Source organism: Terrapene carolina, unplaced genomic scaffold (genome assembly GCF_002925995.2).
Source record: "Terrapene carolina triunguis isolate 2854851 unplaced genomic scaffold, T_m_triunguis-2.0 Scaffold714, whole genome shotgun sequence".
NCBI classification, from domain to species: domain Eukaryota; kingdom Metazoa; phylum Chordata; order Testudines; family Emydidae; genus Terrapene; species Terrapene triunguis.
This window is the reverse complement of record NW_020665065.1, coordinates 1,728,029-1,752,764: the sequence shown is the minus strand read 5'-3', so window position 1 is coordinate 1,752,764 and position 24,736 is coordinate 1,728,029. Positions and strand designations below refer to the sequence as shown.

The 24,736-nt window shown below is 46.7% G+C and overlaps 1 protein-coding gene across 3 annotated transcripts in view; it reads right to left on the bottom strand.

The window, feature by feature from the left end:
* Nucleotides 1–648: 648 nt before the first annotated feature.
* The window catches only part of ACOT7 (acyl-CoA thioesterase 7), a 99,302-nt gene continuing 75,214 nt past the window's right edge, over nt 649–24,736 (bottom strand). For all 3 annotated transcript variants that reach the window (XM_026659987.1, XM_026659989.1, XM_026659988.1), the window contains 2 exons: nt 18,356–18,540; nt 649–1,672 (listed from right to left, as the gene is read on the bottom strand). In XM_026659987.1, coding sequence (XP_026515772.1) covers nt 1,568–1,672; nt 18,356–18,540 — 290 coding nt within the window. In that variant the 3' untranslated portion in view covers nt 649–1,567. The remainder of the gene's footprint in view (nt 1,673–18,355; nt 18,541–24,736) is intronic.

The window sequence follows — 24,736 nt, the reverse complement described above, 5'->3', positions numbered from 1 at the left end:
GTAGATGGTGATCAATTGTTCTTCATGTCTACTGAAGACGGGACAAGTCATCAGCCTAATCTGCACCAAGGGAAATTGAGGGGAAATATTCGGAAACTCGCTCACTCTCAGGGAAGTTCAGCTCTGGAGCAGGAGTCCAAGGTGGGTTGTGCAATCCCCACCACTGGAGTGTTTAAGAATCAGTTACACAGACACCTGCCAGGGCTGGTCGAGGTTTACAGGGTCCTGTCTCAGCACAGGGGCAGGACTAGATGACATCTCGAGGCCCCTTCCAGCTCGACATTTCCAGGATTCTCTGACTGGCGCACACACCTGCCAAGGCTGGGTGTTTTCGCCTCTTTTACCTGGTTTATTGAGGAGATTAGAGTTATAATTTCGATGCAGCTTCTAATGGGAGCTTCTTAACCACAACATGTAATGATGCTAATGAATTCCACGGGGATTAGCCCAAGACACTCAGCATGAAGAGCACTGCACATTTTAGTCCAGTAGCTTCTGTTCAAGGGGCATTTCCCATTCAATCCAATGGGCACGTTAACCCAACTATAACCCTGAAGAGAAAACTCCTGGCACACCTTCTTGGAATGATTATTTAGACCACACAAAATTTCTGAAAAGAAAAATGACACCCTATTATTTTCTTCAGCTGACGACCAACCAACTTTATTTATGTCACAGTGCACCTTAAATAACTTCGATGTGCACATAAATATTACATAGATTTGAATGGAATGACTTGAGAGTCCCATACAATACTGAGTAGCATTTATACTTGAGTATTATAAATAAGCTTTGGTGTACATGTTTTAGGACATACTGTAGATCAACACTGCATTACAAAGCGTCAAGGCCCTGTGTATTCTTTGCTATGCCCGTTGCTTTCTGTGCCACTCCACCGATGGCAGACTGGGGCTATTTTATTGAATTGTGTCGGAATAAATAATACACTGTGTACAGTAACCTAGTCGTATTTATTTGGACATTAAATCCAATTTTATGCTGCTCCTACATATTCAATGTGCCTTTTAAAAACTGATAACAGCTGTACTGCAGAAAATGGCCTTTGGGAAGCTAGCATGGGCCTTTGGCATCCAGAAAGGCACAGCAGTTTGCCTGGAATTACGGAACAAACATATTAGACTGGATGTTTCTGCTAAACTAATCAACAGTTTAACAATTCAAAAACTGATTTAAACTGGCATCATTACGGTTCAGATTTAACATTCAATTGTGACAAATGGTGGCACAGCTCAGACTTCAGAATGATTGTTTCAGTTTACGTGTGAACGCAAAAAGACAAACACTCCATCTCAACACGAGTCACATCTGAAAGGCTCACTTCCTTAAAAAAAAAGAAAGTTTATCTTCTGGAGTACAATTCTGCAGCACAGAGTGAATTCTGCATCCACTTGCACAGCTACAGGATCAATGAATACACAGGGCTCTGTGAACACTTCACACAACACTAGTGAAAGGTTTGTTTTATTTGTCCAAGTAAATATTTCTAAAGTGGATATGTTTATTTCTAGGTGGCTCTGCCGTAAATATTTAGGTCCAAGATGAAGGGTCATTGTTGAGTGAGCGGTTGCATCTGCACCTGCCTTTTGGCTTTCGTTTGAAGATATCTCCCTTTTCCGTCTTCAAAACGCCTCTTCTCATCTTCAGTTTCTACCTGTTGATCAGAAAATCAGAGACTTGAGTATTATTTCTGTTCTATTTTGGATGCTGGATAGTCTGACAGTGAGCTCTTAGCCGACTTCATAACAATTCAATCAACATTCTAGTCCCCCTTCCAGCCTGGAAGATCCCAAGGACTTTGCAAACTATGGGACCGATTCTGATCTCGGCAGCACCAGGGCAAATCTAGGGTAACTCCACTGAAGTCAAATGGAGTTACTCCCATTTACTCGAGCATAACAGAGTAGAAACTATCAACAGGAATCCCATCATCCACCCCAGGTAGAACAAGCACAGGAAATGGCTTGGAGAATTTATGCAGGAATTCAATACAAAAAAGCTCTTCCATGAACCGTGGGGTGAGAAATGAGTGCACTGCAAGCCAGAGGTAGCAACAGACACTGGCAGACATGCTTATTTCTCTACAGTTCAGAGACAGAGGATATTCAGCAAACTGATTCACAGCCAACAAGTGCTAAAAGGAGAGCGCCTTCTTAAAGAGACGCTTCCAAGAATCGCACAAAAACCGCAGGAGCAATGGAAGGTGCCAGAGTTTCATTAAGTACAGCCCTCAGCCTCCCATGCAGGCAGCAAAGACACTTTTGTAGGAGGGGAATGTTCTGTTTTGAACTAAGATCTGTGGCCCTTCATTGCTTTTTAAAAGTAGATCACCAAATCAAAGCCCTGGAAACCCTGCAGCTGCAAGGAGGCCAGCAGCCTAGGATTCCTGAAGTTAAAAGGCAGCGAGAGTGCAGGTTTGTCAAATGTTACAGGGAATTCATTTCTTTATGTACAGAAGTGTTTGTTAAGTGGGTTAGCCAGGAAGGTAAATCAATTTCTCAGACACGTATGGCAGCTTTTAATTTCTTAGCCAAGCACATGCTGCCAAGTCCCTGATGGGATAACATCTTCATGGCCATTCATTTTATAAATTACTGAATGTGTTACACTTTAGGTACAATTTTACATGGTTTTATAACCACTCTGCAGAACACTTGGCTGTAAGTAACCCTGCTAATATGATTTGGATGAACAAATTCATTTCAGAATGAAGAAATGCATCAGCAAAGTTCTAAACGATTTTGGGTTACAATCAGAGGCTAGCAGCAAGAGACTATTAAAATCATATTCTCTCTCGTTTATATAGCACCAAGGTGAATGTTGCACTTTCCAGACAGAGCCAGGCACAACCCCAGACTTTAGGAACTTGCAGTCCAAGGACTCAAGCCTGCAAACCCTTATGCATGTGTGTAACTTAGTAGCATCATCAACCCATAATGCCTCCCCAGAGCACCCACCTCTGGCTCCATCAAGTTCTTTAGGACCTTATGGCGAGGTCCACCACATTGATGTTTCTGCTATTGGCTCTACCAGAAACAAGTCAAACCTCTTGGAGCCCAACAAACAGGTTTGTGTACAGTGAAAATATCCTGCAGGAGCTAGGAGACCAAACCAGAGCAGGGAGTCTTTACTCCCAGATGTTTCAGAGTAAGAGGCTATTGGTAAAAATGACTAGACAGCTTTTGAAGGTACCGTTATAGCAAATCCTTCCTCCCATAGACATCTCAAACTGTTCTCTACACGCCCCCAGGTCCAAGCTGTCCATGCCAGCCAGTGTAACAGCAGCTCCAGCGCATTTCAAATGTTGGGGTGAGTTCTCTTTTGAAACGCATGCTAGAACCACATATCTGGAGTTGGTTTTTCCAAGTCGCTTTATTAAGATTTTTCCCCCTTCAGTGCTGTCTATGGGATGGGCATTTTCTTCAGGCTGCTATGTCTGGCCTGGCCCAGTAAATGGGAGTCGAGAGGGGGTCAGAAGCAGGTCGCTTATTTATAAGCTATTGAGTAAAAAACCCTTAAAAGCTTTGGCTTAAGTTTTCAGCCGAAGGCTGATCTAGGCTGTGTCTCTGCAATCCCTTGTCACTTGGATAAACTCATGAGCTTCCCCTCAAGGCTACATCTGCACTGCACCCCACTTTCAGCGGGGTAGCTCCACGCCGCAGTGAGACGCAGGCTAGCTACACGTGACAGGGAAAGGCTCTGGCAGGGGGGAGGCTGAGTCTTTCCCCACTGTGGGAGCCGTTCCCGATGCTATGTGCTTTTCCTGGGGTGGGCAAAGGCTCCAGCAGCAGGGAGACAGCAGGACACTACCCAGGTGAAAACAGCCATGCGGATGGGCTGCACGGCTTGGGCAACTGGGGAACCACGTAGGTTACAAACCCTTCAGGCGTGTCCGTATTCTACTTGCCTAAGTTATGCCTCACCGTCTACACTGCTACTTAAACTGGGGCTCGGGGCTTCCCAGTACATGCTCTCCATACCGCCAAAAAAGTGTGCAGTGCGGGTGTCACCCAGCAACCAGTGAAATCTCAGACCGGAGTCTCACCCGGCTTTCCCAAGCAACGTACTCCACGCCAAGAGTATCCCAACACCAAGTGCAGAGACAAATCTCACATGCCAAGTGTGCCATGGCGGAAAAATCTGTCAGTGCCAGAGACATGCAGGCCAACCCTTCATGGTTTATTACAACCAGCAGAGGGGATATTCATGGATTATATGTATTTATTATGCATCATCTTGGCCCTGTTTTTCAGCCACAAGAGCAGCACTGTGAATGGATTGTTGCTTTCGAGGATGCGCCTTGCTGAATCATTAGCCTACATTCATTGTAAACAATGGGAAGCTTTTCCTAGCAATACAGGTAGTAACAGCACACTAATTGACAGGACAGCAGCCCTGGGAAAGAGGAGAGAGAAGCTGATTTTCTGCGTGGGCTCTGCTCTCCATTATTGGCTTTCCTGGTTGTAAATGACAAACAAGTAAACAAACATAACTAATTTAGCTGAAGTGCTCTGGGAAGTGAACACTGCTGCACTTGCAGGGAGAACCACTCCTACAGCAGCTTGAGAACAATTAGAGTCACCCACATCTATTCAGAGAAGGAAACTGGATACATCCCTGATCCCTGAGCACTCGGGCTGGCAGTGTGGGAAAGGCTGCAGGGCAGCCAAACATGGGTGTCACCATTACAGGGCTAGCTGCAGCTCTGTCCACTCAGAGCTCCAGCCTTGTGCCTTCACCTCTCCTGGGGTGGAATGACGGGGTTCTCCCACTTTCAGACCAGGCCGCAGGCTGCAAAGCGCCCGGTGTATACACCATGGATACCCAGCAGAGCCAACTGGACTCAGTACCTGCAGTTCTTCCCGTCTGGAGCTTGTGACCAGCAGTAAATGCAGGGGCTTGCCATTCCTCAGCAGAAACTCTAGGCAGGTCTAACTTTCCAGACACCCCAAACTCCGCAATCTGGGTTCACTTTGGCTCTCCTCTGTCCTTAAATCCAGACAGCAGCCCTCTGTCTCAGGGCTTGTCTACACAAGAGTTGTGTCAGTCTAACTTACGTCGCTTGGGGTGTGAATAAGCCTCTCTTGGGGAGGTGGTTTTATTACGCTGCTGACAGCATTATTCTGTTCTCTGCACAACTGGCGCTTCTAGTGTAGACTGGCCCTTAGTTTCCCAGGGTGGGACCTGTTGCCCCAAACCCGTTTGCTCACAGGGGGTAGAGTCAAAGCAAAAGGCTCCTGCACTGACTCAAACCACCCCCTGGTATTTGCTGAGAGAGGTCTTATCTCAAGTCATCGTCTTTCCTTCCTGTTCGGTTCCCAACCCCCCAGGGGTTTAGTCCAGGACAATCATACAGTAAATATCCCATGGACCAGGTCAAGAAACAGTGTTCTTAGCTTATTACACAGCAGCGCCACCTCTCCCCCAGTGGGAGCTAAATTAAGTCCTGATTTCAGTCCTTTGCCACCAGCCTCATCCGTCTAGCAATTGACTGGACATATCCCTGGGTCTATACTGCTAATACAGCCATTAGGAACAGGAGTACTTGTGGCACCTTAGAGACTAACAGCCATTGTGCCTCTGATGGCTACTTACAATTACTTCCCTCACCTCGCCCCAACCTGGGAGGTTGATAGGGCCTGACAATGCGATCAGGGCAGCACCCTAAGAGGAGTGTCTTCTGCCCCTGCTGCCATCTGCAGTCTGTCAGGGGATAGGCGGGGAAAACAGAAAGGCCGGCTCCCAGCTGGAAGACGCTGCAGAATCTCACTGGAGAGACCTTGTGTTGCTCTTAAGTCACCCTGTGAGGATTGATGGGAGCCAGCACAACACACAAGGGCAACAGCAGCTACTAAACACCTTCACAAACTCAGGTAGCTGTTACCCCAGAACAGTGGGGCTGCCCCAGGGCCAGGAGGCAGTGAGCACACTGCCTGCGTGGACATACGAGCATCGGCATGCTGCTCACCAGGAGGCTACTGCAGAACCGGCAGAGAGTTTGAGTTAATGCTGAACAACAAGCGACCTCTCCCCTGAGCTGAAGTTGAGGGGACTAGCCTCCGAGCAACCCTGGAAACATTTCTTCCTACCGCTGGTACCTGAATTATGGAAGGAACTGCCAAGGGCAAAAATCAAACCATGAATCATCAGTTCAAGGGGGAACTGGAGGGGGTGGAGGCGACTGACTTCACTGAACAGGAAAAGAAACTGCATCTTTAAGGGGAAAAATAGTGCACTAGTTTCACAGAGCTTAAGGGTAGAAGGGACCATGAGATCATCTAGTCTGACCTCCTGCCTTTCACAGGCCATAACATGTCACCCCGATGTGGAGCCCAGTGACTTTTGTTAAACTAACACAATTTAGTCAGCAGGAGAGTAACTGTTGTGTGCCCCAGGCTGAGAACAGGAGAGATTGAGGCCTCAGGAACAGCAAGGGCTCAAATCAGGTGAGATATGCCTCGAGGATCCCAGCCTGTGACCCGGGCCTCCCACTGCAGAGGAAGGTGAAAATCCCCAAGGGTCCCTGCCAATCTAACCTGGGGGGAAATTCCTTCCTGACCCCAAAACTGGCAGTCAGCTGGACACTGAACATGTGAGCAAGACACCAGCTGGGCAGCTAGAAATAGGATTCTCTGGCCTAGCCCAGACCATTGGCCTACCCCAACTGGCATCCTGTCTCTAGCTGTGGACGATCTCGGATGTTTCAGAGAAAGGTGGAAAAAACAACTACCCAGATTGCAAATGTGTGTTTTGGGAGGGGGGGGGGGGGAGAAGAGAATTCCTTCCTGACCCTTGCAGGTGACATGCTGAAACTTTGAAGCTTGAGACTCCAAGGCCAGATGGGACCACCACAAACATCCACCCCGCACCCATGTCAACTGTCCCCAGACTGCAAACCTCTCCCAGACAACTTTCGGAAAGATATCTAATCTTGTCATAAAGACTCCAAGAGCTGGTGAGCCCCTGCCTCCCCAGTAAACTGTTCCAATGTTTAATCACCCTCACTGCTAGCAAGCTGCATCTGATATCAAAGTTGAATTGAATCTTGTTGTGCCTTTGTCAGCAAGGTTGAAAAGCTTCTCACTATCAGATCTCGTTTCCATGTGTCAGCAGCACCTATGCACCACGATCAAGTACCTCTCAACCTTCTCCTCTTCAGTACACTGAATACATTTAACTCCTTAAGCCTTCCAGCCCCCGGATCATTTTTGTGGTCCTCCACTGAACTCTCTCCAGTATCTCCACATCCTTCTTGAAATGTGGTCACCAGAACTGGACACAGTATCCAAGCAGCAATCTTACCAGTGCTGTGTGCGGAGGCAAGACCACTTCCCTACCTCGATTCGATGTTCCCCTTTTTAATACACCCACGGGCCCCATTAGCCCTTTTCGCCACAACAATGTACTGAAAGCTCACGGTGGGAGGATAATCTACGACACCGAAATGCTTTTCTGACTCACTGCTTTCCGAGACAACCTTCCATCCTGTATCTATAATCGGCATTCGTTGTTCCCCGATGCATTTACCTTGCGTTTGCCTGTATTAAAGTACATTTTATTGGATTGTGCCATTTAACCAGGTGATTCAATTAATTAACAGTACGCTGTCCTCCTCCTAGAAACAGCCCTGATTATTGATACTTCCCTATTATCAGCTACATTTTGGGATCGTCTGTGAGACAATTTTTAATCCATCTAATGTGTTAATTCCATATAATTCAATTTTTTTAATCAAAGTATCATGTGGTATTAGGTCAAATGCCTTGGAGAAACCCAAGTATGCTATATCAGCAGTTACTTCAACAGCCAGATCATGTTTTATTTAAGAATATAAGGTGGGAACAGAAAAGCACTCAGATGCACAAAGAACAACGAAGACTCAGGAGAATACAGTGTATGGTCCCACCTGCATGACTCCGGGATTTTAACATCAAAGACACTGTTACCTCTCATAGGCGACTGAGAATCACAGGACCTTGAAGGCTTATAAATTAAAGTTCTAACTAGTAATACTAATGGTGGGCATCTGTTACCAACCCCCAAATTCCCTCAACTAGCACATGGCAAAAATTAAAAGGCAATGCAGCACATGGTGCAATTGCCTGGGAGAATCAATTAAAAATGTATAATCCTGAACTACATGGGAACAATGCAGATTAATTATTGAATTACTGCCCGGAAGATATACATCTGTGTATCTGCCAGTCAGGTCCAGGAGCTGCATCTGACATGGCTGCTCTGGGCCTGCCAGGAAGGGGCGCTACTCTGCAGCTGAGACATATGGGGCTGAGATCAATGTGGAATGTCAGAGTCACCCACCAATGACCCGAGAGTGACTCAGAACACTGCTATCTGCTACAGCACAAGGGGACTTGTCATTCTTTTGCTGTTAAAAGTATCTTCACCCACATATTTTGCTGATGTAACATCTGCCCACACAGCCCCTAATGACCTAGTGTGGAAACTAAATCATGCTTGATGGAACACCTGGAGGTGCTAACTTTTTGTCTCATTTCATTCAAAAGTTAACACCAACTCCAACCACCATTTTGTTTCTCTCTTTGGGCACGTTTCATCTTGCACAGCAGGGCAAGTCCCATATCAGATCTAAAGTGAACTCTAGAGGTTTTAAGAGAGACTCAGTGGAGATTTGGTGCAAGCACCAGAATCACCTCATCAGCTAAAATGGAAATTCTGGCCTTGGGGTTGCCAGTAGCTCTAGTTAAACTGTAAGCGCTTCAGGGCAAGGACAGGAGGATTGCCACAGAGCAAGAGACATGCTTCCTACACAGACTGCTGGCTAGCCACAAACATCTGACCTGGAGTGGCAAACTCTGATTCCCTTGCCCGGTAACATGCCATGCTACCGCTGTGCCAGAGTCAGCCCTGTCCACTCCAGCACTAGATGGATCACATTCACATTCTCTGCAGTACACAAGGTTTTTGAGGTCCCTTTCCACTGGACAGAATAATACGGATGTAAAAACCAGCTGTTTTATACAAGCAATTACAAAGTAAGCGAGAACATTCCTTTCCAGAGCAGATGCTCATTACCGGGGAGCCAAAAAAACCTGGCTCCCCTCTGGATTCAGCATCCTCCCGTGACGGGAGTTTCCGCAGCGCTTCTGAAGCGTCTGGCACACGGGGCCAGCTAGACTGCACTCCAGCAGGCTGCTGTACGCACCTCGACAGGCACCATGGAAGGCCGAGTTTGGGCTGGCTCTCAATTAGTAACATGCTCTGGCTGGAGTGGTATCGAGGGGGGGCAGAAGGACATGCAGCCAGAGTAAGGCTGAGTCCACACTACAATTTTTCAGACTTGAGGGGAAAAAGGCCTGAGGTGGTGGTAGCTTGGCCTACAGCTATATCGAGTGGGAGCTAAGGGCCTGAAAATTCCCAGTGCAGGCTAGACCAAGGTCTTCAAAGGCAGCAGGCCGTTTCGTTACCTTGGACCCAATAGAGGGAAAGACAGCAGCCCTGCCCTGGCCAGAGCCGCCTGTTTCACCTTGCTGCCCTCCAGGGAGACGGGGGCCAGAATCTGCCCTGTGCGGAGCAGGAAGCTTGGCCTGCAGCACGGACTACATCCGGTTAGCACCTGTGGATATTTTACATTATTCAAGTGACACTCAGAAGCCACCACTTTGCTGCTGCTTTTCTCTTGCTGCACTGACAAAATAATGGGAGACGAAGTGCCACCTCGCAGCCACCCACGCTCCAGCTGGCTCCGGGAGGCCACTCCCCTCCTCCCTATAAAACACACTTTCTTTTCAGAAGAGACATGCATTTTTAGAATGCCAAGTACAGCTGCAGAGAAAGCAAGCGAAGGAGTCTCTGGACAAGTCCAAGTGTGTCTGGCTAACAGTCCCATGCCGCAGAGAGCACAGCTCATCCCCAGGGCTCTTCATCACAGACCATCTGAGCTGGCTACCGTTTGGCAATTAGGCAGTAAATATACCAGGGAAAAGGATGGGAGCGGGGTGGATCTCAAAGCAATACATGGAAATCTACAATTTCACAGACTTTAAGGCCAGAAGGGACCATTATGATAAACTAGTGTGACCTCCTCCATAACACAGGCCAGAGTTTCACCCGGTGATTGCTGCATCAAGCCCAACTATTGATGGACAAGTTACAGCATCCTGTAAAGAGCAGACCATCTTGACTTAGACTCCAGGTGGCTGGATTTACCACCTCCCTAGGTAATCTGTTCCAATGGCGGATTTACCCTCACTTAAAAATCTGTGTCTAATTTCCAGTTTGTCAAAGTAAGGGACGGGTAAAATACGGAGCTGCACAGAAAGGCTACAGAACTGCCCACAGTCACAGGACCTAGTGCCAGCAATGGGATCAGAACAAGGGTCCAGACCCAGACGCTGCCCTTTCCACTTAACTCAGCTGCCAGCCCAGACTTCCAGACAAGAAGGGCTGGAGGTTCTAGCATCTGTTGGTGCTGCCTCCTACAAAGGTCCCTTGAGAGTGCCGTTAAATGCTCCCAGCTCTGCCCTAGGGCTGGAAGGCAGCCTGCTTAGTGTGAGCAGCTGAGTTTGGCCCAGAATTCTCATCTCCCAGATGGTCTCCAGCCTGGCCCCACTGCGTGTGGGTGTAAGACTAATCTACAGTAGAAAACACTGTTCTCATTTTCCAATAGGAAACTTGCAAACAAAGCGCTTTGGCATTTGCCTTTCCTGTGTGCGATTTGAGAACACACTCTGATAACTTGGCATATGAAATAAGTAATGAAGTTCACAATTAGCAGAGTCAATAGCCTGTCTGTTTTAGAATTAATGGCTGTCTAGGCTGATCAGGGCTTCCAGGGGTGGGCAGAACAATTTCCTGAAAGCCTGACAGTTACAGACCTCTTTAATTAGTGAAGTCATGCAGAGAAACCTCACTTGAGTTTATAATGGGAAACATAAGGCGTCTCTGGATGATAATGAGTGCAATTAAAACTTGTGTCCAGATTATTTCAGATATTTAATTGAGCAGGGCATGCAAGGTACTGGCCGAGCTCTGCAATGACTTGCACCCTGTGCAAACCCGCTGTGCCAGGCAAGAGGCAGGGCAGAATTTAGCCCTATGGCTGCAAATATGTATTATCACGAGGCACGTGAAATACATTGTGATATTAGCGTTCGGGGGACATAAGCATGTTAGTGATGTGCTGGAAGCCACCGTTCCCAGCCAGGACCTATGTGAAAAACTCTGGGCAGAAACGGCCCAAGAGCTTTTGTTTAGCATGCGGTAAAATACCCACTCGTGCACCTCTGAGGGACAGCAGAGCAGCACTGGACAGTAGATGCCACATCGCTGCCTGCTAAGGCACCAGAATTGACATGGCCGCACCTCCTATAGGAACAAGGGCTAATGAGGCAACATGGAAGATGCTGGAACTCCCTGCTAACGACATTGCTGCACAAATATCCCAGTGTGCATCTACCCCATCCCATTCCCATCACTTTGTAAAGGTTGAATTAAATTGTTCGTATTGGGGACTTTCGAAGCAGAGAAAGAGGCTGATCTCACCATCAACCCAGTTCTTAAAATAAAGATGCTCTTATGAGTGGTAACTAATCTCATATGCCTTATCAGCAACTCTTTTTAAGAAAAGCAGACCCATGTGAGCAGCCAATGGAGAGAATATGCTGCTGAAATATAAACTCCCACAATAATGAAGTTGCTGTTTATATTTCACAAAACAGGCTCCTAATCTGAACATTACAACCCAACAGACCTTCTGCTCCTCTTCTGGGGTTTTGCTAAAGGAGCCCTGCTGTTGCTGGATGAACGTACCGGTAGTGCTATGCAATGCTCATTTACAGCACTCACTGCTCTTAATCACACCCAAAGAGCCTGCAGGAAGAGAGTAAATCTTCTCCAGAATACTTTTATTTTTAAAGTAACGTGCTTTGCATGTTTCCTTAGAAGGTCTTTGTGCTCCAAGGTGGTCCCGCTATCAACAATCCCAGTGGCTAAGCACAGTCCAGCGAAACATCTCCTCTTGGGACTTGGAGGAGGGATATGCTGCACATTAAACAACTAGCCAAACAATCCCAGGTGGTTAGTCTTGAGTCTGTATGGTTAATATTTCTTTCCATGGGTAGAAAGAGACCAAATATGGGCACAGAGTGAAATCCCCCCAAAGCATTGCTTAAATCCCACATGAGGGTTTAAGGAGAGCATGGGTCACATGCAGGCCCTCTGCAGAGTGGGTAATTCCAGCTACTCACCAAGGATAGGGAATGTCCTCTTAGGGGTCTGTGCCAGGATTGGGAGTCAGGGATCCCCAAAATTCTAATCCTGGCTCTCGGTGACAGACACTGAGGCACTCGGCCATCCAGGAAGAGGGGCTAGTAATACAGACCGGCTGCACAGGGTTGGTCTTCTGATCAAATCAGAGAATGGTTGTAAAGTGCTATATAAATGCCAACTATCCGCTCGATAATGACCGTTTGCTATAGACTTGAGATGACTGGTGGGGAGAGAAACGGGGAAGGGAGAAGGATATATTTCCTAAAATGCTCTTTTAGAAAGCTCAATGTTCCTAAGTCAGCTACATTTTAAAAAGCCTGTTTCAGAAGTTTGAGGGCAGCCCTCTGCTGTATCATGGCACAGGTCAACAGGATGCAAAGAAACTAACTTGACAGACAAAGGCAAATTCACCCAAATGAAGCTAGTTGGTGCCTAAAATCTCCACAGTTGGTATAAAAGTATTTTCCCTGTGGGAAAGCACTGAAAATGTCTGTGCGAGGACAGCCACATCCGACACCACGGTGATGGCACAGTGTGAAAACACAAACACAACTTGAAATGGCCCCTTTACAACGTAACAGGACAGGCTCATTAGAGCTGGCTGTGCCTCGACAATCTAACAGAAGCTTCATGCGCCCTAGTTGGTGGATTTTATATGAATGCAATTCCTACACAAGTCATATTCTTGATGTATTTTGACCAATGTCTGTTCACATCATAGTTAAATCTGAGGTTAGAGATGGAAAATAAGATCTGAACAGGACCAGGAAGTTCACATATTTTGTAAAACAGCACTTCTTTTAAAAGTATTAAATATGCAAAAAGAACTTGAAGTAGGAGATCAGTTAGACAACATCAAAAACAGCATGGGAATCATTTTCTGTGGGTGTTGATCCAGGCATCAGGATAATGCTCACGGTAGCACAGAGCAAATCATGAGCTTTGTGATGTCAAAATTCTACTAAGTTCCTCTAATATTCAAAGGAACAAGTTCACAAAAAGTAGCACATTTCATTCTAGTAACATTTGCATTCCTTCAATTATTCAGCAATTTGAAAAAGATCTCATGGAGTTTAATTTCAGCTAAAGACGGTAACTAGAACAATGCAAAGGTCTGAAGCAAAAACATCAGTGCAACTCTCTGCAAGCAAACCAGAGGGGATTTTTGCAGCCCATTAAGATAAAATTGACCCAATTCTCCCCTCTCACACACTACTTTTCACCAGTGTAACACCACTGCAGTCAGTGGTGAAAATCTTACGGTTCATTCTTTAAGCCATACAGTCCTCTACCCTCTCTAAAACTGGGCAAGTTAAATCTGCAGTATTGTATCTTCAAGAGGCAAATACATGACTGCAGGATGTCTCGCTACCAGATACTTGAATGTGAGTGTCTGGAATTATACAAAGCCTCTAGATTTAGAGACTGGGAAATAAATTCTTCACTCATTGCCTTTTCTTTCTGATGGACAGGATCACTGAACTGAAAGATGTACAGCAGGCCAGACCACAAACACTTATTGCCCCACAGAAATGGAGTCAAGTATCAGGGGGTAGCCGTGTCAGTCTGTATCCACAAAAACAACAAGGAGTCCGATGGCACCTTAAAAAGACTAACAGATTTATTTGGGCATAAGCTTTCGTGGGTAAAAAACCTCACTCCTTCAGATGCAAGTGAGGTTTTTTTTTACCCACGAAAGCTTATGCCCAAATAAATCTGTTAGTCTTTAAGGTGCCACCGGACTCCTTGTTGTTTTTATAGAAATGGAGTGTGTCTATTAGTTTTTGTTGTTCATACTTTCTAGCTCTGACTTTACAAAAGCCAGAGCACCCAGGAACTGGTACAGGTGGCTCACCTGTAATAGCAGTGACTCTGTCTTTCCCCTAGAGGGCACTCTGCAAGGCACAGACAAGGAAATGCCTGACTGATCACATGCTGGTGTAATTCTATTTGAGAAAAGAGATTCACTCCAGATTTAAGAGTAAGATATGATCAGACCCTCAGAACATTTCACTTCATTTTATAATAAAGTTCATTTGCCATCACTAGGCTGCAGCTTTTCAAACATTTATTACAGCGTTTATATTTCCATCGTGATATTCTGACACCTGCAAGAAATTAGGATGGATGAGATGCTGAGAGCTCCACTGACCTCCAACGATTGCTAGTGCAGAACTACAACAGGTCCTCACTTGGGAACCTCCTTTCATTTGCTGCTGGAGGATTTCCCTTCAAGCCCAATAAAGTTCATCGGGAAGTACATGCAGTGAGGTAACTGAAGCACTACAAAGACACACCTTATGGGAACTGAAATCCCTGCAGGCACCAGACACTTTCTGTCCAAAAGCATACGAGCACCATATGATTGATACTGGTTCCTAGTAAACCTGGGCCCAATGCCTACAAGATTCCTTGCAGTATCCAGTTCCAGCGGGAGCAGGGCTGATCGAAACCAGCCCAAGATTACAGCATACTCCAGTCACACCCCTCCCCACCTCCAAAATCCCCCTGAATTGGGACTGGGGGTTGTGGTGCCAAAACCAGCTCCATGCGGTCTGACAGAACCCTCATGGTAGGGGAACGCTCAGGAGTCCAGATCCGGCAGCGTATTGCATGCTGCTACGGGAGGGCAAGAGGCATTATGGGGTGCAGGGTCACAAGCCAGGCTGACAGCCAGTGCTCCAGATCCTTTTCAGCAAATGCAGACTCCGCACATCTCTCGTTTTGTGGTGCCTGCCCGAGGCCCGAACCTCGATGAGCGTGGCTGGCTCCGAATGAACCCAGGCAAGGTGAAAGTGATGTTTGGTGTCCCAGGACACCAGCCGAGAGTCATTCAGTGTCCAACCACCCCACGCTAGGTCCCCTGCTCCAAGCTGCTGTATAGCAAGTTACCAGGTGAGACAAGCGTTTCATTGCTTCCGTTTTTTTGTCTTTCAGATAAACAAAATATACGGACCCAACAGAAATCAGCCCAGAAATACTATACAGGGCCCCTTACAAATATATGTGATAACCGTGATAAACAGAGACCCTCATACCTGTCAATATACAGCTTCCACTCAAAGAAAGCATTAGAGAGCAGCAGCTATCAGGAAGTAAAGCTTCTTCCAAGCAGCATATTAAAAATGTATACAACAGGCAAATACAGGTGTGTAAACTATATAAACACTACTCTGCCGGCTAAGTTATAATTAGCCGACAAAATGCTGGAGTACAGGAGGAGCTCTACACGGAATAAAATATTAAATCAAGAAATAATGCAGCACTGCTGACTTGGAGTTATGTGTCAGCAAAGAACCACGGATCAGGAGAGCTAAAAATAGACAGGAAGGCTGAAGCAGAATTGACCGTAGCGAATGGGGAAGGGGTGCTTCAGCATCAACATACAGACATGGATGAGCTACAGCTTGGGAGGTTCCAGGGGGCCAGATTCCTCGCTTCATTCAGACATTCAAATCCCTACATAAGCTTTTACAATTAACAAGGAAGGAAAGTGAATGAAGCGGAATTCAACAGATTCTCAAAATGTGAAACAATGTTTATATTTAAATCTATTAATTTGGAAGGTTGGCAAGACAGATGGTTGCTTTGGAAACTCTTATTTACGCTTATATTTTTCTGCTGAATAATTGAAGGAAAGGGGTCGTGTTGGACAACAAAACCCTAAGGACAGCACATAGAAAGCTGAAGTCTAAGATATTTGGTATTTAATGAACAAGAAATGAGAAGCTTGTAACCTTGAAGCAACGAGCCGAACATTTGTTTTTAGAAGAGACATGTATGGAAGTGCTGTTTAAAGGCTTGGTGTTAGTTAAGCGTTTAGTAAAGACAAACCTCCCCATAGCATTTCAAGTGAAAGGAACAGCTATAGACACTTCTAAATCCCTTTGTGCTGCAGCAGCGACCCTCCAAGGAGCTCTCGCACCTCTGGAGTCATCCAGATCACAAACAGGAAAAATCAAACATTTTGCAAAGGTATTTTGGGCCTTGCTCCCCAGAATTCGGGTTAGGAGCCATGTCATCATTGTACCTGTGTGTTTGTACCACTGATAATCTGGTATCTATCAATGAGATGCAGGAGCACAGAGGCAGGAATTCAGGTACAGGTGAGGTTTCCCCAAACTGCACAGGGGGAAAAGTTTGCCTTTTCCGTCCCAAGACTCCGAGGAGGAATTTGCCCACTCCAGTATTTCTAAAGCAGTCAGTGATAACCAGGAGAGAACATGGGAATGGAAGAATGCAGGACAAGAAGTGCAACATGTGGAAGTGATATGGCCAGTGATGTCCTGAACTCACTCAGTTACTGCTCCCAGAAGAAAAGCAGTGGTGACGCTACTGGCGCTACTGGCTCGCTCCTGGTTCTCTCCCTCCGGACCAGATGAATCACCCAGAGCACTAGGGACAATTACTCCCTTGCCCTGTAAGGGAGGCATTCTCTGCCTTGGTAGCTATGGCAATTTTAAACAACAGTAGAGTACGATGGTGTAACTGCATTAACCAATCGGACAGACGTGGACAGTTATCAAGGCTAAATGAAACGGTCACAGCAGGGCAGAAATGCAACACCGGACAGCGAGCAGACGACAGCAGCCAGAGTTTGGCAAGTTCACATGCCAGCCAGTAACTCACATTCACATACCTAAGGCAGTGGTAACATTTAGGGCGTAGGACGGGGTGGGCAAACTTTTTGGCCCTCGGGCCACATCTGGGTCTGGAAATTGTATGGCAGGCCATGAATGCTCACAAAATTGGGGTTGGGGTGTGGGAAGGGGTGAGGGCTCTGGCTGGGAGTGCAGACTCAGGGGTGGGGCTGGGGATGAGGGGTTTGGGGTGCAGGAGGATACTCCAGGCTGGGACCAAGGGTTTCGGAGGGCAGGAGGAGGTCAGGGGTGCAGGCTCCGGGCGGCGCTTACCTCAGGCAGCTCCTGGAAGCAGCAGCATGTCCCCTCTCCGGCTCATATGCAGAGGCGCAGCCAGGTAGCTGTGTGTACTGCCCTGTCGGCAGGTGCCACCCCTGCAGCTCCCACTGGATGCGGTTCCCGGCCAATGGAAGCTGCAGGGGCGGTACTTGGGGCAGGGGCAGCATGTGGAGCCCCCTGGCTGCCCCTACACACAGGAGCCAGAGAGGGATGTGCTGCTGCTTCCGGGAGCCACAGCATACACAGAGTGGGGCAAGCCCCAGACCCCGCTCACCAGCGGGAGCTTGAGAGCAGGATTAAAATGTCTGACGGGCTGGATGCGACCAGCGGGCTGTAGTTTGCCCACTCCTGGTGTTGGGAGCCCCTTTCTTACCTTGCTGCCCGGGGGCTCCAGAAGCTGGCCATCTGTGGGGGGTGGGAGTGGGTGACTACCTGGAGTTGGTTGTGAGTGAGAGATCCCCTTAAAGGTGGATCAAAACACACTGCAGACTCAGCCAGACACCTCCCCCCAAACACACTGCAGACTCAGCTTTGGAGAACTGCACAACCTTGGCATGGCTCCTCTTGGCACAGGTCTCAAGGCAGGACAGTTGCCTTTTGCCTCCCCTGGGCATCTAAACTGTGATAGTGAGGCAGCCTGCTGGGACCTTTTTCTAGTGTACTCCTTGGTTTCCTAGCAATCACTGTGGCTACGCAGGCCAGTTAGCCAAAGCTGAGTAAATGGCTCCAAACGTGGTCATATTCTATCGCTGATCTCCTGTGTTATTCTGCAGTAAAATTACAGGCTTAAGATGGGGAGATACCAGAAAGGGCCTGTGGGCTTTTGACCAGACCTGCGCAGTCCAGCACAAATACAAGTCTGACCAGAGTACTTAAGAACAGGAAATGTACAGGAAACATGAAGCCCCCTGGCCAGGCAGGCCCCATCCTCCCTAGCACCATGACTCCCTTGAAAATTGGCTCATTCCAGGGATTCTAGCCTCAGCACAGGAATAGCCCAAATCACCCTTTTGAGGGCAATGGGGGCGACCAGAAAGCACTTGGTAGTTCATTCTGTTGGTGAAGGGAGCAAGACCTTACAATGAGTAATTATTCCTGTGCTGCTCCACAACCCAGGGCTTCACATTACGCAGCACGAAGGTTGAGCTCTTTAAATGAAGAATTCTTACCACCAGCTGTGGAACAGGTAGAGGCTTCCCCTCCTTGCTCAGGGATACATAGGTAAAGAATGCACTGACAGCTCGATATCTTTCTTTAGGTTCATCAACAAAAGGATCAGCATCAACAAAGACCTCGATCTCCATGGATTTATTGCTCGTGAAGGTCATGCGTCCAGAAATAGTAATGACACAACCTGCAAAACACAGATGGCTTGGTTAATCAGTGGCTCCTACGGTGGCAGCAGGAAACAATAGCCATCCATTACTTAGACTGTTAAAGCACTCCACTGCTAAATGGGCTAACAGGCTGGGTTAGGCACAACTGAAAGGCTAGATTGATTTTTTGTTACCTAACAAAAAAGGAACGACAAGTCTTGGAATGTTTCTTTCCAACCGTGGATGTTATTTTTGTTTCCCTCTCTCTGGTGGTGGGAATTTCCACACGCCATGATGGCGCTAGCCTGCTGAGAGGAGTAACTGATGCCTTGTCTAGTCAGTCTCTATCTGGAATGCCTGCAAACGAATGCCAGTCAATCTAGAGTACCGTATCCTTTTCACAGGGTCAGCAGTACGAACCTCCATTATGGAACACCTTTCACAACAGGCTCTCACTGCACACCGAGCACCCGGGTGAGCTAAGAGAGAGAGAGAGAGAGAGAGCGCGAGCGCGCGATTTCTCCCACCACTGAAATGCATCCATCTCTCAGGCAGAACATGGCTGCTGCTCGCACAAGAGCAACACAATACCAGTTTAGGACAGGAAATGAGGAATACAATTTACAATGGGAAGCTCAGGGGGAATTCAGGGAGCAAGATATTTGGAATTTGGTCATATCAGGGCAATTCCACTATTCTTACTAGAAGTGCCATAAGAGCTACAAAGGACCACAAGAGATCAGGACTTTGGTTTTGTATCTTCTCTGTAATACAGCATTGCTTCCCATCACCATGCTGGGGCAATGGCTCAGAGGGAAGAGTAGCACCAACCGAATCCCCAAAACACCTTCCTGGAGCACCCAGCCAGGCAGTGCACTGCTCGGAACAGACCCCACTAAGCCTGTGAGATCAGACTGGATCAAAGCACAGGAGGTACGGAGTATGGCTGGAGGCGTCCCCACACTGACACCAGAGCAGAATAAACATTGGCTACAGAATGACATTTGTTTAAATCTGCCCGTAACGTGCTGACCTGAAATGTAACTATTAATTCTAGGGCCAATCACTCTAGATTTTAACCAAAGGCATAGTAGGTAAACAATGTTCCATCCCATGCACTGATATCAAAGTGAGTTAGTTGGGATATGGAGCCTGATACTTCAGCAGAGAAAACTGAGCTGAGCTCTCCCAGGACTGGCATGCTGAGAGGTTTTTCTGGGATGGGAAAGAAGCTATAGCAGTGTGAGGGACCTTGCTAAGTAGTATATTGAAACATCAGTCCTGTGCTTAAAGGCAGGAAGGGGTTCTTTGCAATGGGTCAGGGTGGCAGGGGCTCCAAGGCACTGAAAAGGGGCCATGTAGCTTGTAAGATCTCCCCGGGGCTGGTGCACAGATCTATAGCAGTAGTTGGGCAGACACGTGCAGGAAAGATGAGGCATGAAGGCAGCCCTGGACAGGCTGCTGCACACACAGCTGTAACGACAGCGCGTTCAACGTCAAAGCATTGTACAAATGTTCGCCAAACCTCAACTGCCCACTGAGGCGGGTAAGCCAGAACCTTCTTTCAGAGACAGGAAACTGAGGCACAGACACACTAGGTGAAGTCCAGCTCCCCAGAGTTCAGGCCTAGAACTTAGATGTTCCTGTTTCCCAGTCCTGAGCTCAATCCATTAGACCACTGTGCCGCTGAATACAGCCCTGAGGTCTGGCACTAAAAGAGGAAAGAGGATACAGTGTTTGTATAGCAGGACTATGGATGGACTCCCCTACACACTTTAGGCCATGACTGACTTTCTCAAGCAATGAGCATGCACAATATGGCAGCTTTCGGGGGCACAGCCCCATGGAGAGGCCTAAAGTCCTTCTACCCCATCGCCCCGAGAAAGTATTCTGTTTTGAACACACTTCCCTCATTAGGGAAGTTCCTGAAGATACACTTTAATGTAGAGCAAAACGGAACAGGCGGAGTCTGTGGCAGACTCAGGAGATAGATCTACGTAGCACTTAGAGACTAACGCATTAGTCGTAACTAAAGGTTTGCAGCGGACGGGTCTTTCAGAAAAGTTCCAGTTCACCACAGAATCTGAACTTGGAGTGCTGCAGTGCGTCCCTCTGTTCAGTCTCCCACTGAGCCTGCCTCTCTGAGTCTACTGCTCATTCGTGTTGGCTCGGCCAAATGCAAATGCACTTCACATTTTTAATAATTAAACTTTTTTTTTTTGAAGTGTGATTCCACTTTTATTTCAGTACAAAAATACCTTCTCTGCACCTTAAGTAGAAGAACCAATGCAGAGCATGACTAGCAATTTAGGAGACAAATAGTTAAGATAGGAGATGTGTAGAAAATCATCTACAGATAAATTCACCTAATGAGTTTTGATATTTAAAAGAAAAAACAGCAGGCTCCCCATGCTAAGCATTGCCATTATCGATCATTTGAAACCTACTTTATAAGTAGAAATGGATTCCAATATATTTCACTTATAATGGACAGTAAATACGGTCAAACTCCACAATGAAGATAATTACATTTTCTCAGAACTGTTACAGAGCAGCAGAATACATACCAGACTGCAGTAATGCCACTTAAATAGCTCTTGGTGCTAATTTGGCTGCATAATAAACATACTGCAGGTCAGTTGTATTAGAATCTCTTTCTGGACTATGGGGCTCCTGTCTTAGCTTTCGTTTTCCTGGACTCCATTACATCCTGTTACTATAATATTTCTGTGCACATCTTGAGACCAAATGAAGGTAGGAACTGCCATATTAGAGCAGGCCAGCGGTCCATAATATCCAGGATCCCACCTCCAGCCACAGCCAGTAGCTGATGCCTCAGAGGAAGCCAAAGTCCAAACTGAACATGCGCTGTGCTTCACATGGGGGGATCAAGCCAACTCTCTGACACATCCCATAGAGAAAGAATGGCTGCACTATGGCACATTGCATTGCTCCCTCTTTCTTGGGTTCTGAGGTTTGGAGAAGGACAGAGTGCCTTCAGGGTAAACCTAATCAGAAAGGGGAAACACCACAAGGATGGACACCCACAGTCTTCAGCCACATGCCCCTTACCTAAAGGGAGAAAAGTCATCTTGCCTAAATCAAACGATTGCCAGGTAGAAAGCCCAATGGAACCGCACTGCAGAGCTTAAAGCACCACAGTAACACTCAGAGCCTTTCACCAGGGAACAGGGACAATGTTTTGGGCCCGTACGGCCTGTTCCCTGTGCGTTGTGCCACAAAAGGGGAGGCACAAATGGCCACCTCATTTCTACCATGCCAAGGTGCCTCGGGGCTGCCGAATCATTTAGGTGTTCATGAAGTGTTTATTGAGCCTATAACGGTGAACTCTCCACAGCTATCACTGAGTTAATTCACCACCAGCATGAAGAATCATACACACGGACATGCCGAAAAGGATATTTCGCTTTCAATACGTGTCACTAACAATGGTCTCATTTAGGGATTTATACTCACTGCATTCTTGGTAGGATGTTACAGAAATCCCCCAACAGACAAATCACAGATACGGGGGGGGGGGGGGGGGAGGGAGGGGAGACTTTGCTTTTTCAAAGGGCCAATCACACCAAAACGTTTGACACCAAACAAGTCCTGACGACAGCTAACCAAACCTTCACAGGGGAGATACAATCCCATGAGTAGATTTCTTGAAATATTTGCTGCTTAAATGACCTTGGCCTATAGGAAAGATTTTTCTCTGTGAATAAGGGGTATGGTAAAGTTACATGTGTCTGGAGCTGCTGGATTAACATCAACGTTTAATATAAATAATCAACTGCCAAACATGTCAAGACTGTCTGTATTCCTTGACCAACACTGCAAATAGTTGTAAGAGATCATGCATGTTAAACACAACACCTTGAAACCACCCAGACTACACAATAAAGCACCATAAGTATGTTATTTTGATGGAAATGTGGAACTCTTCCAAAATAGTTACTATAAAAGATAGTAAACTATTCCAAAGGCATTCAAGAATGCCTATGATCTCACTTAGGATTTGAACAAAGGAAACCTACAAAGCCGTGGAACTAAGTCCTTACTTCCCGTAGGAAACATATCACAGACCTCACCATCTTCCACTCCAAGTGCAAGGCACACTTCAACTGTCCTTCAGCATGAGCACAGAACACCACGTGCATGACGTATTTACCAAGCCAAAGCCCTACCAGTACAAAACACTCCACTGCACATACAATTTTCCCGCTGGGGAAACTAAGAGAAAGCAAACCGCCCGTAACAAAGGGTAATCATATTGCTTGATGAGCTACTGGAGGCTCATTGATGAGGTGGCTAGAGACCCCAAACGGAACAGAATTATGCTGTCAGCAGTAGCAGCTGCACCAAGTCACACCTGGAAAAGGAGCAGCAGCTGAAACTGAAGTCTGCTTCTCTTCCAAATGACACAATTGGCAGAATATTGATGGCATATCACCAGGTATAAATGCAAAGAGAAGAGTGTAGTTTCGCTCTCTAGCTGGTACAGTCAGTCTTTGTGTAACACGCGTATTATGTGCATGAGGGGATCTTTTATACTTCAAATGAAAAAACTCTGCTTGAGCCACAGGGAGAAAAACTTCATAATTTTCAATGATTCCTAATTAAAAGCAGACTAAAGTGGAAAAACATGTTGAATCTTGCACTGAAAGAGCTGGACCCAAGCTGGTCTCATGTGAAGCCTGTCAATGTGGTCGTCATTACTTGAAAAATCATTACAGTGTAAACCCGGTCAGTGGCAGAGCTGCCGCTCGAAGTACATGTAAGTTTAAACTCAGCTGTGAAAGCTGAATCCCCGCCGGTTAACAGTCATTCTAGCACAAACAGGTCTCAGGAAGAAGGGGCAGAAAATAGCCACCTCTTTTTCTTTACCCTCACTCAGGGAGACAGACACTCTCATGCTCACACATACAGAACAGCGACACTGTTAATCAACTAAGCAATGCAAGCTCAGTCCTAGAAAGACAGCTATTTGGATAAAGAGGTGAAGAATGGAGAGTATGAACCCGGCAGCATCTCTCCCCCTTTTAGTTTGCTGGAATTCGATCTCCTTACACACCGATAGCCATCAGGGCTAGGACTCTTAGTATCCAATTCTAAGGTCTCTCCACAAGACAGTATCCAAAAGGTAGCTGTGCAAACAAACCCTTCATTTTTGGTTCTCCAGCTAATTCTAAACTGTGTGTCCTGCTTTAACCTTCCCACCCATCCGGTATTTTCACTGCTTTAGGATTCCTTTGCAGCACTGCAAGCAGCATTACTACTGAGACTGGAACAAGGAGTCCAAACAATGAATAATTCACAGTCCCACCGAATGCAGACAAGCCTTCTTGGGAACCCAGCCTCTCCCAAATGCTCCATTTTGAACCTTTAGCCAAAATTCTCCATTTGTGACACTGGAATCATTTTCACAGCTGACAAGTCAAACACAGGACTGTGACCTCAGGTGGGGAATAAGCAGGAGCTGAACCTCTCAAAGTACTGAAAAATCAAATGCTCCTGCAAATGGGCCTACTAAGGGGAAAAACAGGGAAGAAACAAAGCTGGCACTGTAGGAGGTAAGACCCCTTCTGAACAGGATTTTTTAAGACTCCTCTGTGATGTTAATAATCTGGGATTTTATTGCTCTTACTGGAAAGCTTCTCTGCCTTCATTTTATTTATTTCATTATTTTTTATTACTCTGCACACTTTGCTCCTCCTTCAGCAAATCCCCTGCCTGTGCCAGGCTGCCCTAAATATTGCATGAGTGAGTGACTCAGATGTGCGAGCCGTTTGGCCAAAGCCCTGTAAGCTTTTCAACTTGTGAAGAATATAGGATAATAAATAAAGCTGTGTCTCTCCCCGAGCGCCCAGACTAATGGGCATTCCAGATAAGGCCCAGCCATAACTGCCTGGATCCTGCACGAATCCAGATATCTGGAAAAGTGGGGTCTGCTATGGAGGACAGGAGAGGGAGCACACCATTGGAGGTGGCTATGGGTGACGGAAAGGGAATGCTCTGCCGGACAATACAAGACTACTCCAGATTAAAATAGTTTATTTACAGTTGTTAAGAATCAAGCCCAGGCTCACAAGTCAGCCAGCACTTCACAACTTCCTTCCTCAAGTCTCCAGAGCAAACTCCAGTGGCTCTAGGCATTTGTCACCTGCAGCCAGGTTGAAGGAGCATCAGTGTGAAATCTAGGATTTATATTTAAATAAAGTTACAAGCACT